Here is a 14,530-nt window from a genome sequence, read left to right on the forward strand (position 1 = left end):
ATGAATAAAAATGAATTACCTTATATTTTCTGAACTACAAAGTGTGGATTATTACTATACCTACAAATCCCAGATCCCTTGTCCCCTGAGTCTGAGAACTTTTTAGATCATAGCTTTCTTCTTGAGTATGCTAACTCCGGGCTTCTCAGACTTTTTCACTCTTAACTGTAGAGTGTCTCATGGGTACCTCGCCTCCCATTCATGATGAACAGACCTCCTCCCTGCCATTTGCAATTGTACCACTTCCTTGCAGCAATGGCATTTATGGGAAAATAATATTACATTAGGAGAGTAATGATATGATTTGCTCCTTTTTAATATAATTTAGAAGGTGGAAGCAAGGCTTAGAGTTAGCACCACATAAGGAGTCAGATTTCCATGAGTCATCACCAGCAAGTACTTTGCAAACCTCTAGTAGTCCAAAGATCACAGTGTGGGCACCTCTGTCTTAAAAAGGAGAGAACAATGTGACAGTACTGTCTCTCTAAATCCATGTATTATGTAGATGATCTAGCAATATAACCTGTGTTGCTTGCAGCTCCACTTTATCATGTTATAAAAACAACCATAACATGACATACAATCTGAAAACCTCTAGCCTTTGTTTTTGGAAATTAATTTCAAGCTATACCTATTAAGTACATTGGCTCACCAACTTTGTTTTGTTTCCTCCTGCAGAACGGCCTGCCTTCAGAAGAAAACCCTTACCTTTTTAATGGAGATTTTGTGGATAGGGGGGAAAATTCCATAGAAATACTTATTATCCTGTTTGCCTTTCTTCTTGTCTACCCCAACCATTTACACTTGAACAGAGGGAACCATGAAGACCATATCATGAATCTGAGGTAACATTTTCTTCTGTTCTTTTTCCATGCAAATGTCACAGAGATGAACGCCTTTTTGATCCTTTTGCGAAGGTTATGATGAATCTAGTTTCCACAGGCTTGTCTCATACAGAAACCAGTGTTTTAATGGGCACTCAGATGTTAATGGTGCATCTTAATCTAGCAGGGGGAAGGGATATTTCTACTAACCACCTTAAACATGGATCTGATTCATTTCTCACTCAGGGCCCAATTCAAAGCCCACTGAAGTCAATCGACTTTGCAGAGCTTTCAAGTGTACGAGATTTTGAGGCACAATCCATATTTTGTTTGAATCGGGTTGCCTGTTCCACAGCACTGATAAGGCAGGTGGTGTTCCATCAACAAACAAGCGACGCTCCCTGTCCAAATACGTCATAACACCAGGAGAAATGCACTAAGATAGGAGCCAGGAGACCATGAGCTAAAATCCCACCTCTACTGACGGCTGTTTCTCAGCATTTATTATTGACCAAGGAGTCGTACCCCAGCCTTAGGAGACAGGTTAGCGTCAGACCTCCTTCATTGTACAAATAAGAGAATTGAAAGGCTGCACAAAGTGATCTCGGGAAAAGCTAAGGATGTGGGCAGTCCCACGTCTCATCCATTCAGCCATGCTGCAGCTCAGAAAAAGATGTGCCAAAGCAATGTTATTAGCTATCCTGATTGTTCCCAGGGGTCTCACCACTGGACAACACTTCTCCCAGGCACAGGAAGAGAATCCAGCAATCCTGATTCCCCAACATTCTACTGCTGTCTAGCAAATAGTTGCCTGACCAAATAGTTGTGCCCCCCTCTTGTGATCATTACACAGAGGATAAATTACTCTATTAGCTCAAGTGCTAGAGAGCTATGCAGGGGAGTTCAGGTTCAGAATTCAAACCTTGTTGATGTTCCATAGGAGAAGATCCTTATGGTTGCAAATAGTGACATTTATTTTTCCAGTGTTGTTTTTTAAAAAACTGGTTTGTTTAATTCACACAGTGAGACAATATCCTTAAAAATGGGGTTTATAGTGAAAAAACAAATCTGTCAATTATGGTGTGATGTGCAAGAAAGCTAAAGTGTTCCACATTAAGGTCATTTGTCACATATTTTGAGTAGTTGTATCACATTGGCTAATTTGAAGGATGAGAGGTGTGGGGACTTCATTCCACTGAAATCAGTGGAGTTACAATCATATAAAACCAGTGGAAGATCAGAATCCTACCCTTTGTGAAGCACAGACATGGTGGGCAAGCTTTTGGAAAGAACGTAAATGACTTAAGAGGACAGTTCCCATTGACTTTCACTGGGACTTGTGCTCTGAAGTCACTTAGGTGCCTTTGAATTGCATGAAGTTTCTCTTTTGCTAATGGGCAAGAGACCACCAATTCCTTTTGCTCTGGGTTCTGTTTCTGCCCAGAAAGTTCTGGCTCCATTAACATTGTATAATGGTCAAAACTCATCCTCAACTAAATGAATCAGAGAGTAGAGGAAAGCCATTTGTGTATACGGTTAAATCAGGAAAATGTCTGGAAAAGTTATGGGGGATGGAAGAGGAAAAGAGGGAATGGAGAATTCCTAGAAATTACTGTAGTCCTCATTTTTTGTAATTATTATTGTTAAAGATTTACAGTTTGTGCACTATGTGTTGAATCATAGAAACTATTGCAGGGTTATAGTAAAAAGTGATCATGCAGAAAGCCAGTTCGTGATGCTGCCTCTGTTTTTCAGATATGGTTTCACAAAAGAAGTTATGAAGAAGTACCGGGTAAGATATCCTCTCTCCCCCCTTATTTGCTTCCAACATGTGCAAACTGAAGTGTGTGTCAACAAGAAGATTTGCTCTCAGGAATGTAGTGTAAATACAGAATAATTCCATCAAGATCAGTGGAATTATTTTGCATTTACACAAGTGTAACCGTGAGATTAGAATTTGAACTGTTAGTTTTATTTATGTCCAGAGATGTATGAGGTGAAATAGGAAAAGTTTATGAAGTCAAACAATAAACATCAGAAAAAAATGAAGCTAAAAGAGCAACGAAATGATCAAGGCAGAATCAAGGCAGAAGGTAAATTTTGGAATGTATATATTCATACTATATTTCTGGGTTAAAACAATGGGCAGAATTGTTCATACAGATTATTGAAGTCCGAGCAAAACAATGAGGTCAAAAGAAACTTCTACAGTAGTTACTTGTTGTGATTAGCACCAAAGGCTTTCAAGAATGATATCTAATAAAATAATACATTTTACAGTCCCATAGCAAAAAAATTTTAAATCTTCTGCAAGATGTTTATAGCTGGCTTCCCCTTGCCACTGTAATTGACAGCAAAGTACTAATCGTACATGGAGGAATATCAGACACCACTGATTTGGATTTCCTGAATTTATTTAAGAGAAATAAGGTAAGAGACCATGCTTCTATACTGTTACCTTTATTCTGTTGGTGATCTCTGAAAGTGTTTACTAGTAAAAATATTAAGATAAAGTTATCTAAGCATTTTATAGATTTAGAGAAGACAGTAGATATAACCTAAAGAAAATACAGCAAAATAGAGACAATGACTTCTTCAGAAGGAAACATTGGTGGTGAATGGTGCCAATGGACATTTTGAGCTGGTGTAAATGAGTGTAGGTCCATTGAGATCAGTGGAGCTACACCAATTTACACCACCTGAGCATCTGATCCACTATATAGTAAGACCATATGTTTGCCTAGAAAATATGAAAATTACCTTATTTTAACAACTCACGGAAGTTTCAGGAGAACTAGGAAATCCATCAGTGTGTGAATTTCTTCCCTTTCAATCCAGTTCAACTTTCCTTTAGTGACAGTTGTGCACTGGGGCCCCAGCCCTACAATCTGATCTGTGCAAGCAGAACCCCTCAGCCTGCGTGGAGCTACTTTACACCTGGGTGAAATCCCACAGAAGTCAAGGGTCTCTGCCTATTTGGATCCTGTTTCAGGATCAGGCCCAGAGGCAGCCAAAATTCCACTTTTCATAATTGAAACAAACTCAGAAGACAAGAGGTCAAATTCAGCCCTGAGATTAAGCAGGTGCAACTCCTGCTGAAAACAGTGGAAGTTACTAACATCAAGTCTATGCTTGGTCTGTTATTTGCGGATATTAATGCTGCTTCTATGCAACTCATAATTAACATGTGAAATCACCTCCACAGGAGAGTATTGAAATACTTCAGTAAGAGTCAGACATTTGTGGGCCGGATTCCAGGCTATGCGCTGGCATTTGTGCTATTCCAAACTGATCCCTGGCACAATTTGCTGCCAGAAGCAGTTTCTGATATCTAGCTATTATTTTTTTGCACACTACACAATCCCCACTGGGGCCAGCTCATATTTTTGAGTCAGTGCCTTAGGTAGATAACAACTGTTTGGGTGTTGGTCAGACAGCTTCTGCTCCGATATTTAGGACTCTGTGGAAGAAAATTATAGTAGTAGTAGAATCAATTTTCTTTTTCTTTAATAAATTGTTTAATACACACACTTTTTTGGCTAAAAAAAATGAGCTAGTGCAAGTGAATCTCCAAAGAGAAGGCAAGAAGCAGCCCAACTCTTTCAAGAAAAGATTTGTTTTAAAATAAATTTGCCGTAGCCAACCTATGCAGCTCCAGAGGAGCACTAGCCCTGGTAAACCATCAAGGAGCTTAGGTTTATTTAAGGCTATAGTTTCTGATTCACTACTGGGTTACTCCAGTTTTATCCTGGAGTTATTCCATTGATTTCAACTGAGTTAAACCAGAGTAATGCTAGAGTAAAGAGTGGGGAATCAGCTCCATGTTTCTCAGCTGAATACCATTTCATCCCCAATATTATTGATAAAGGGGCAGATTTTCAACATAGGTATCTAACTTCCAATGGAATTAGGTACCAAAGTTTCTACCCTGAGTTCAAGAACTGTATTTGGTGAAAAGTTAAAACCCAGAGTTTGAATCCAGAGTTGTGATGAGTTAATATTTCCTTAAAGCAGTTGTTGTTGAGCTATGGAGCATATGATGAAATATGGTGCATCTTTGACTTTTTTGATTTATACAAGCTTCAGTAAATATGCACTAATGAGTCTGTCTTTTAGATGAAGTCTGTGCTGAGTCCACCAAAATCAAGCACAGAGAGAACCCATGATCCAGAAAGAACTGACTTTGTAGAGTACTCTCCTATAAGAAGAGTCAAGAGATGCCTTCCTGGGCAGGATATTGCTGTCAAACGAATGACCAGGCCTTCATCATCATCTAGCCATAGAAGACGATACACCAGTGATCTGTTGGATGTTGGGGAGCACATGTGTCTGCTTCATGATGGTGTCAACTCTGGCCCGCTCCTAGAGCCACAGTATCTAGAGTCCAATGTTCGTATGCCAAGCATGCCTTCAGAATTAACAGCAAAGGAATGGAAACAAGTATGTGAAACCAAATACAGACTTCTTAAAAAAACCCTATCTGTATAGACAAATGGAATTTATTTTGTGTAAACAGGATGTTTTGATTCTGAGATGAATAGAGAAAACTTTTAACTTCAGACATCATTCTGGGCAGTCAAGGTGATTTCATTATGGCTGAATCTACCTTCTGCCTCTGGTCATTCAGATGCATTTAAAGACACAACACTCTATTCTACAAATAAATATGTTTTATGTATTATATTTCTTCAGTGTTCAAAATGTCTCAATAGCAAACATTTCAATCCATTTGAGTAGTATCTGATGCAGTTGAGTGTCCTTGTGTGGTAAGGTCTGATAGTACAAAAGTTACTTTTAGTTTAAATGGGCTATAATTTCCCAGTCTTCAGTCAAAAACTGCACCTATTTTGTGGTTGCAATGCACACACGAGCAGGCTTGGGGAGCTGGACGCTGACCTACCCAACAAATCCCAACTCTTCGGATTTCTGGTATGCAGGGCCTGCTGTTTGTTCAGGGAAAAGGGATTTACCTTTGTCATCTTCCCTCCACGTTTGCCTTGTTTACCAAAGAACAAGATTAAGCCCCCAGTGTATAGTAATTTAATAAATTGTGACAACTCTGTGATTTTAATTCACAGAGCTGCTTAGAATCTGAAAATATAATTGTTAGGCAGGGGCATATTTTCTAAATTTCTCTTTGGTCAGCTCCTTTAAGCAGAAGTGGATGGTTATACTGGCTTCTCTGCAAGCAACTCTCTTCTAAAATAAGAAACCTGTCTCCTGCCACTGACCCATGTGACTTAGGAAGGCAGGTCCTTAAACCAATACAATGGAGACTGATAAAACTCTAGTGTAGAAATTAGCCCATTCTTTTGAAATATGAGGCTTCCAAAGGCAACAGAAAACAAAAAGCAAGTGTTTTGTTCTCTCTTGAGAGTATTAGTTTCTGAAATTGTTTGGAAATACAGTATAAAATCTACCCAGTGATTTACATTTAAAAGCTCAACTCAGATGGCTTTTTTTAATAAAGGCAAATAAAAATAAAGGTTTTCCAAGCAAAAGGAATGTACTAGTTTAAGGAAATAAAGAAAACCTGAGAAGACCATACTGGCACTTAGCTGTATCTTATTGTGCTTGGGGACCCTGTAATGGCCATCACTTCTAAATAATGTCCCAGGTTGTTGCCGATGTTGTACTAATTGTCAGTAATCATGTGCGTTGGTTTGCTATTCAAAGGTGGTTGATATTCTTTGGAGTGATCCAAAAAACCAAAATGGCTGCACACCAAACAAAGTTCGAGGAGGTGGTTGCTACTTTGGGCCTGATGTTACTGCCAGGCTGCTTAAACGGTATAATCTGAAGATGCTGATCAGGTCTCATGAATGTAAACAAGAAGGTTATGAGATCAGTCATGATGGGCAGGTAAGATCGTCACTTATAAAATAAAATGCTGCTGTGAACTTCCCAGAAAACCCTGTAGGAGTAACTTCAAACTTATCAGCTAAGATGATTGGCAAAAAAGAGTGAGTTCTATAAAATAGGTATTGGGAATATTCACAGTACTCATGTGAGGTTGAATCATGAAGTTCTTTCTTAGGAAAAACTCCCCTCACCTTTAAGGGGAGATTTGTTACTGACTGCAAGATGGCGCCGTAGCCATCTGTGCTTTGAAGTTGCTAAAAACCTCCGCTCAAGTCACACCATCTCCTCCTTAGGTAAGTGCATTTTTTAAAAAAAGCGTGTCTTTGTGTCTCTGCAAAAGGCTCACTTAACGGCCCACTGAATGTGAGGACCGGCACTTTGTAATAGAAACATTATAGAGCTTACTGCAAGTGCTTCTGCAACTCTTTTTTTTGCACACTGGAAATTTGTCAGCACAAAAGCTAGTTAGAGCTGCACCACTGAAGGCAGGGAAAGAATCTGAGCTACATTTTTATGCCTGAAATCTTACCCTGGGTAAATTCTAGGACTGGGGAATTGATAGGGAAGATGTTTCTTGGTCATTTCCTGTTGCTTAAGCCTAAAATTCCAATAATCTTTTTGTATCTATGCTAGTCCATTATTATGAATTACATTCATTATTACATGGGTTTACGAACTGAGGGTCATGACCAACATTCCCTCTAATATTTTACAGCCATGTGCGGAATGAATTTTGTTATATGCACCAATATGGAGGTGATGTGTGGCGGGGGTGGAGCCGAGGGGTTTGGGGTACGGGAGGAGGCTCAGGGCTGAGGCACAGGGTTGGAGTGCAGGGGGCTGTGGGCTCTAGCTGGGGGTGCGGGCTCTGGAGTGGGGCCAGGGATGAGGGGTTCAGGGTGTGGCAGCGGGCTCAGGGCTGGGGCAGAGGATTAGGGTGCAGGGGGATGAGGGCTCTGGCTGGGGGTGTGGGCTCTGGGGTGGGGCCAGGGATGAGGAGTTTGGGGGGCTGCGGCAGGGAAAGAGGACTCCCTCCAGCCCTCTCTCACCGCAGCAGCCTGGAGCCATGGGAGAGACACCTCTCCCCAGCTGCTGCAGCTCCAAGCCCAGGGCCGGGGCCAGGACGCCTCTTCACAGCCGTGGCAGCTCTGAGGCCAGGACCAGGGTTGGGGCGCCTCTTCTCGGCCGGGGCAGCTCCGAGGCTGGGGCCAGGGTCGGGGCGCCTCTTCCTGGCTGCAGAAGCTCTGAGGCTGGGGCCAGGGGAGGGGCGCCTTGCAGCAGCTGCTCCCGGACTGGGGGAGGGGCGGGGCACCTCTCCCCATCTGCGTGACCCTTGATAGCATGGTGCGCGGCCGTGCAGCTTAGGTCATGACCACCCTGTCCTTCTCGTGTTGCTACATGGGAGGTGAGTTCCAGTGTGGGAAAGGTCAAGGCCCACTGTATTATATGTATATCAATATACATGTTACTTTAATTCCTCCAAGTAATTTCCTTCATCTTTTTGGCCTCTCTCTCTCTCTCTGACACGCATGGCTAGAAGGAAGGGAAGGAAATTCAAAACCATTTAGACCCCAGGGAACTGTTGCCTTTGTGGCAAGTGTAGTTATATGTTGTCTGTCTTATAAAGTGAAGGCCTCATGGAACAAATAAAAACTGGAGTCCTGAAGCAGGACTAGAGATGACATTTTGTTTAGCTGAGCAGCCATTGGCAGACTTATAGATTTATTAGGGTTTTACACTTGATTTAATTCATTTTGTAACCTGTCTCAGTTTTCTAAAGTCCAAAAAGGGGGCAGCTTTAATCAATCCCACTGATTTCTATTTTCTTTTATTATCAGGTGATCACTATTTTTTCTGCCTCTAACTACTATGAAGATGGCAGCAATCGTGGTGCTTATCTCAAACTGAATCCTGATTTGATACCTCGCTTTGTGCAGTATCAAGTCAGTAAATGCACACGCAAACAGACTCTTCACCAGAGGTACAGTAAGGACAACACATCTAATGGATACATGCATAGGCGCCGACTCCGTGGGTGCTCCAGCCAAGCTCACCCCTCCTCCCCCACTCCCGCCCGCCAGTGGCCCCTGCCAATCGACTCCTCCCGTTCCCTCCCAGCGCCTCCTGAACAGCTGTTCTGCAGCGTGCAGGAGGCACTGGGATGGAGCGGCGAAGAGCAGGGATGAGGGTGCTCAGGGGAGGGGGTGAAAGGAGGCGGGGGTGGAGCAGGGATGGGAAGAGGTGGGGTGGTGATGGGGCCTTGGGGGAAGGGGTGGAGTGGGGGTGGGGCCTGGGGCTAAGTGGGGGTTGAGCACCCCCAGGGAAAATTAGAAGCCAGCGCCTGTGGATACATGTACAGTGTATCAATACGAACCCAGAATGTATGAATTGTTCACGGTAGAAGTTACATGAGAGGTTTAATTGTATTTGCACAGCTCTTTGTGTTACTTGGTTTTCTTTTTTTTTTAACGGATTTAAAACAAATGTGATAACAGATAAAAGGGGTTCCAACAGCTCTAATTTGATTGTTCTGAGTTATTTGCAGTGCTATAAAAAGAATCAAGGATTTGAATTGTATAAGACAGCAAATGTATAGGATATATGTCGGGCCTGATTCGCCATTGTATGACACCATTTTCACACCGGTGTAATGCCATAGCATAAAACTGGAGTAATACTAGTGTGAATCAGGCCCAAGAATTTTGTCAGCACAATTCTGCCATGCCTGGCACTAGAGTCAGCTTTGCTAATGGAAAGGACTTATAACTTGACTGTGTAATGTCTGCCATAAATAACTGAGCCACCAGATAAGCTCAGACAATTCTTTTTGGTTTTTTAATGTCACTGTTTTAGAAGGGCTTGTTGCAGGGCTCCTAAACTGAGATTGTTTGTTACAGAGGATTGGTACGCAATAAATACTGCATATGGAAAAATTTGAAGAGCTAGAGAACTTCAACCCTTTAATTGTCCACTCCGATTATTTTCTTCATAGGGTGAGTGTAGTTGAATGGTCTGCATTAAAGTCATTACGAGAGAAACTTTACTCCCGGAGATCAGAACTCATTGCAGCTTTCAGACAGTACGACCCAAATTACACAGGTAATGAAACCAACCACGCGTCTCCTTTCATTTGCAAATGAAAGTAATTAGCTCTTAAAATTAAGTTGCCAGCATTGTCATCGAATAGAACTAAAAATCCACGCTCTCTAAAATGTAGTTAACAGCTATTAAATATCTGGATTTGTGTTATTATTTTATTATATTATTAATATAACATTATTTCTTCTGTGTATTAGGATAGTTTCCTATGTAAAGGCATACAAAAACTGCATAGAACAAACTTCCCCCAAACTGGAGTGTATCCAGAGTACCGTTTGTCTTAATACTTGATACATATCAGGAGCACAACATATTTTTCACATGAATGACATCCACTGAGGCGACTGTAATCTGTAAAATACATGATTAAACAAAGGAAGAGCCTAATTCTGTGAGAGACTGAGTGTCCCCAATTCCCAATGAAGTCAATAGGAGCTAAGAGCCCTCAGCACCTTACAGGAGGTGCTCAACACTTCAAAGGGATCAGGCCTTAAATATGCCTGTGAAAAGGCTGCTGTTGGATGCCACTGGAGTAGGTCTAGAAAGCGGTCTCCTGCTTTGTCCTTCGTCACTGGATCTTTGCCAATGCTTATATAAGTACTAGGCAGAACAGAAGAATATGCCAGGGAATCAAGGACGCATCATAGTGCACTGCTGGATGGAGATCTTCTGAAGAATTTCAGGGTTTTGCATTTGTGAGGCTTGGCGAACGGACCCAAGCCATGCCGGGTGGGTCTGGGTTTCACGAGCTCCCAGAGTTCCCCATAAGTGAGGTGACAGTCTGAAGAATGTCCCTGGCTCAGGGAGGCCTTTCACCCTGGACAAGACATCAGCCACTCCATTTTCTGTCCAAAGAATATGCTGCGCAGTTAGATTCCATACCTTTGAGTGTCAATCTACCATCCTCCACTGAATAACACATAGCACTTTGTACTACCCCACTTAGGCCCAGCCGGTTTCTTGTTCCTGGGAATTAGGAACTGCACAAAAGCTTCTTCCAAGTCAGGAGTGTCCAGAGCTGCCTCTCACTGTATTTCAGCACAAGGTTTCTGAAAACGGTGGGGGGAGGGACAGAAACCTGACCGGTTCACTTATTCATATAGGAGCCTGATGGATTCTGTTGGATCCTGTGTAGCTCTGTTATAGTAGAGCTTTGAAGTATGGAATTGTTTGATTATCCAGCCTGATTTGCTGCCTCAGTGGCTGGGGAGCCTCCAATTACTCTTTGTGTGGGAAACCATCTCATGTTTCCTGGGAGGTGGGGTTTAGGTGTGACAGTTAGTCAATGGTGCATGCTTCTTTCCAGGTGAAATGGGTGAAGGGGTTGGTATTGAAGTGCAGGCCTCAGGGCCTTAAGCATCATACTGGAAGAGGAATCGAACTAAGAAAGAAGTGGGCAGCTGAAGAAATTCACAGATAGAAAATGCCCCAACTATGAGAGTGAGGGTTTGGGCGGGCACAAGTCCAGCAGTGCTAAGGCAGTCTTTGCCTCGGGAGCGTTTCCAAACTCCTCCGTTGCTAGACATCTTCAGAAAGCTATGTTGGTGTGGAACTGAGGTCAAGGGTAAAAAGTCAGAGAGTGAGCACCTCCGCCATATAGTCTCACAAGTCCCTAGAATGGGTGAAGCTGTCGGGCAATGCCACTAGAGAACATAAGGTATCAAGTGAAGGTAAATCTGTGGTTGTTTGACATTGGATGGACTATTTGCATAGGAATAGGGATTGAAACCTTGGGGCACCAAAAATCTTTTCCTCATGACAGTACCTCATCCAATGTCCTTTAAAATGATAACCCAAATGTTAAGGTCGTAAACACCATTTCAGAGCTAAACAGTCAAGTCACATTTTCTAGGTCTTATGTTGCCCTGTCAGCTGTGCATGGTAATATAGCTACAGTACATGTTTGCAGGACCTCAAATCTGTAACATTCCTTTTGAATAAAGTAATTGTTCAGTATACAGTTATTTCAAAAGTACTGAAACACTTCAAATATTGTCTAGTTTTTCTGTGTCAAAGAATATCTGCATTAGACTATTCTGCAACTTGTTAAAAAAACAGCAACAAAAATGGCTAGCAGTTAGTAAGAGTGTGTTGTTTGGCATGCATAATTTATAACCATGAAATGATCCATTTTGACAGGAAGAATTTCTGCCACAGAATGGGCCTCAGCAGTGGAATCTGTTTTACATCTGGATCTCCCATGGAGGACTCTGCGTTCTCGGTTGGTGCAGCTTGCTCCAGATGGAAGTGTCGAGTATCTTTCATGTTTTAATGATTTGGAAATAGAGCCAGCCATAAACGAGGTAAGAGGAAAAAAAGTCATATCCAAATCTTAGAGGAACATTTTCTTGGAGGCTGGCTGCTTAGGGCCAGATTTTCAAAAATGTTCAGCACTCACAATTGAGGCCAGATTTTCAAAATGCTCAATTTCCATGCAGGAAGCTAAATAAAATGGTCATATTTTCAAAAAGTGCTAAATAGGAAGTGAGCTCTTTTAACATCTCTCCATTTATTAAAGTGACTTAAGTGTTAAGTGAAGGTGTGATTGTTGTATGGATAGGCATACCTTTAATCTAGCTAGCATGAGTAACAATAGCAGTGAACACATGGTGGCATGAGCTTGTACTTGGGCTAGCCACCTGAGTGTAAGTCTGCTGGGGACCCTGGGTACATACTCAGGTTGCAAGGCTGTGCTGAAGCCCGTGCTTCCATTTCTAATGTTAGCTGTGCTAGCTAGATTAAAGCTGCTATGGGTATGCCTACCTGTGCTTCATTCATGATTTCACTTGCAGTGTGAATTTACCTAAACAAAAACAACGAGGAGTCCGGTGGCACCTTAAAGACTAACAGATTTATTTGGGCATAAGCTTTGGTGGGTAAAAACCCACTTCTTCAGATGCATGGAGACCTAAATAGGAGCACTTGGGTGCTGAGCCCTTTTGCAAGTCTGGCCTGTAGTTGAAGTTTCCATTTTTTTCAAAGTAAGAACAGCCGGGTCACTTTCCATATGCACCTTTAAGTTGTGTGTCTTTGAGTGCATAATATGCAGCACCCCCAACAGGTTATCTTCGCTTTCATTAATAATCACTGATTATAGATGTGAAAGGCTCCTTATCCCAGCGACAATTCTCTTAGCCATTTATTGGCAATGTATCTGGCAATTGAAAGACAGACAGGTACTGTCTACTGCTGTTTTTTCAGGGCCAAGGAGAAATCCCTGCTTGGAAGCTGTGCTAAAGGAGTCTTTTTAATATTTGAAAATGTACGCTTCGTGTATTTGTTTCCTTTTTAGATTGGTACAATGTCTGTCCTGTTTGTTAGTCTAAATCAGATTGAGGTACGATCTGCCCACAGTATGTAATTTCAAAATCTTTTTAGGTTCAACCAGCTTTGGTGGAAACCCTGTACAGATACAGAACTGATCTGGAGATAATCTTTAACATCATTGACAAAGATCATTCAGGTACATTAGGGTAATTTCTGCTGACTACTACACGTCTATGAAGCATATATTTGTTGTTATTGTGTGTAAGTGATGTGTGTCTTAGGTGGCCATTACATAGCAAATAAATTCCAATGGTGATAGGTGGCAGATAGCCCTTTTGAGGGGAGACAGGTGAGTTGAATAGTGCACTGCTTCTCCCTTCTGTCTCCTTTAGGTCTGATCTCCATTGAGGAATTTCGCCAGACGTGGAAACTCTTCAATTCTCATCTCAAAATTGACATAGATGATGAATCCATTGACAACCTAGCCCGCAGCATTGACTTCAACAAAGATGGCAGCATTGACTTCAATGAATTTTTAGAGGCCTTTCATGTGGTTAATAAATTTGAAAACAAGTAGAACCAGAACTAATTTCAGAAGTTCTTGTCAGGAGCTTGACTATCTGCCGGTGATGATATGCTGCACTGAGAAACATAATGCCTGTCTGAGAAAGAAGGGACTGCATGGTAAACGTATGAGGTGGAGAACCAGAAGCATGGTGCTGTTTGGGGAAGTCATTTCTTAGCCAGTTGTAAACTGTGGACAGCTGCTACACTGAAGAATATTAATGAGGAGAGAGAAGAGACGAAAAACTTTAACATCCTTCTTATGGGGTGGTTGCCTGATGGTAGAGCAGGACACTGCCATATTAGCAACTTGTTTGATTCCAGTCCTTGTTTCTTTATCGCCTGACCATTGGGAACTTGATCACTGCCAGTGTAGCTCCTTTAACCCTGTGGGAAGTTAAGATGAACTTCTTTGTGTGGCTCAACAACAGTTCTCACAGATTAGAAGAATTGATGTACTCTGAAGGAAGTCCTTTCTGATAGGGAAAAGTAAAGAGATCCTTCAGACCAGCTATCCTACGGTTGAAAACTGAGAGGAGAAACACCCATTTACAGAAATTATTCTACATTTAAACTAGTATTTTGCATGATGATAATAAATTAATAATTTCAGCTCACTACTACCTCTTTTACTATTGTTTACATACATAGCCTATTATTTAAATACAGAAAGTGTTTGCTCTTGTTACTGATTCCCCCATGCGCTAGGGTAGTTAATAAGCATTCTTTTGAAAAGCCTGCCCTTACGTTTTTTTTCTGAATAGATCTCATTATGATAAGAATGGAGAGCCATTAAGTTTAAACTCAAAGTACATTACTGTCTTGAATGGGCATAAATATGTGGTCAATATCAGAATAAAAATCTTAGCTTTCAAAGCAATTACAAATGTGGTATATTATCCTGCCTCACTGCT

At 41.7% G+C, this 14,530-nt stretch overlaps 1 protein-coding gene across 2 annotated transcripts in view; it reads left to right on the plus strand.

Moving 5' to 3' along the window:
- The window catches only part of LOC113406095 (serine/threonine-protein phosphatase with EF-hands 1-like), a 41,737-nt gene extending 27,914 nt beyond the window's left edge, over positions 1-13,823 (plus strand). For both annotated transcript variants that reach the window (XM_026648715.1, XM_026648711.1), the window contains 10 exons: positions 679-845; positions 2,580-2,616; positions 3,105-3,254; positions 4,941-5,264; positions 6,501-6,686; positions 8,525-8,667; positions 9,679-9,785; positions 11,925-12,088; positions 13,164-13,248; positions 13,445-13,823. In XM_026648715.1, coding sequence (XP_026504500.1) covers positions 679-845; positions 2,580-2,616; positions 3,105-3,254; positions 4,941-5,264; positions 6,501-6,686; positions 8,525-8,667; positions 9,679-9,785; positions 11,925-12,088; positions 13,164-13,248; positions 13,445-13,629 — 1,548 coding nt within the window. In that variant the 3' untranslated portion in view covers positions 13,630-13,823. The remainder of the gene's footprint in view (positions 1-678; positions 846-2,579; positions 2,617-3,104; positions 3,255-4,940; positions 5,265-6,500; positions 6,687-8,524; positions 8,668-9,678; positions 9,786-11,924; positions 12,089-13,163; positions 13,249-13,444) is intronic.
- The last annotated feature ends 707 nt before the right edge of the window (positions 13,824-14,530 follow it).

Source organism: Terrapene carolina, unplaced genomic scaffold, assembly GCF_002925995.2.
Source record: "Terrapene carolina triunguis isolate 2854851 unplaced genomic scaffold, T_m_triunguis-2.0 Scaffold22, whole genome shotgun sequence".
Lineage (NCBI taxonomy): Eukaryota > Metazoa > Chordata > Testudines > Emydidae > Terrapene > Terrapene triunguis.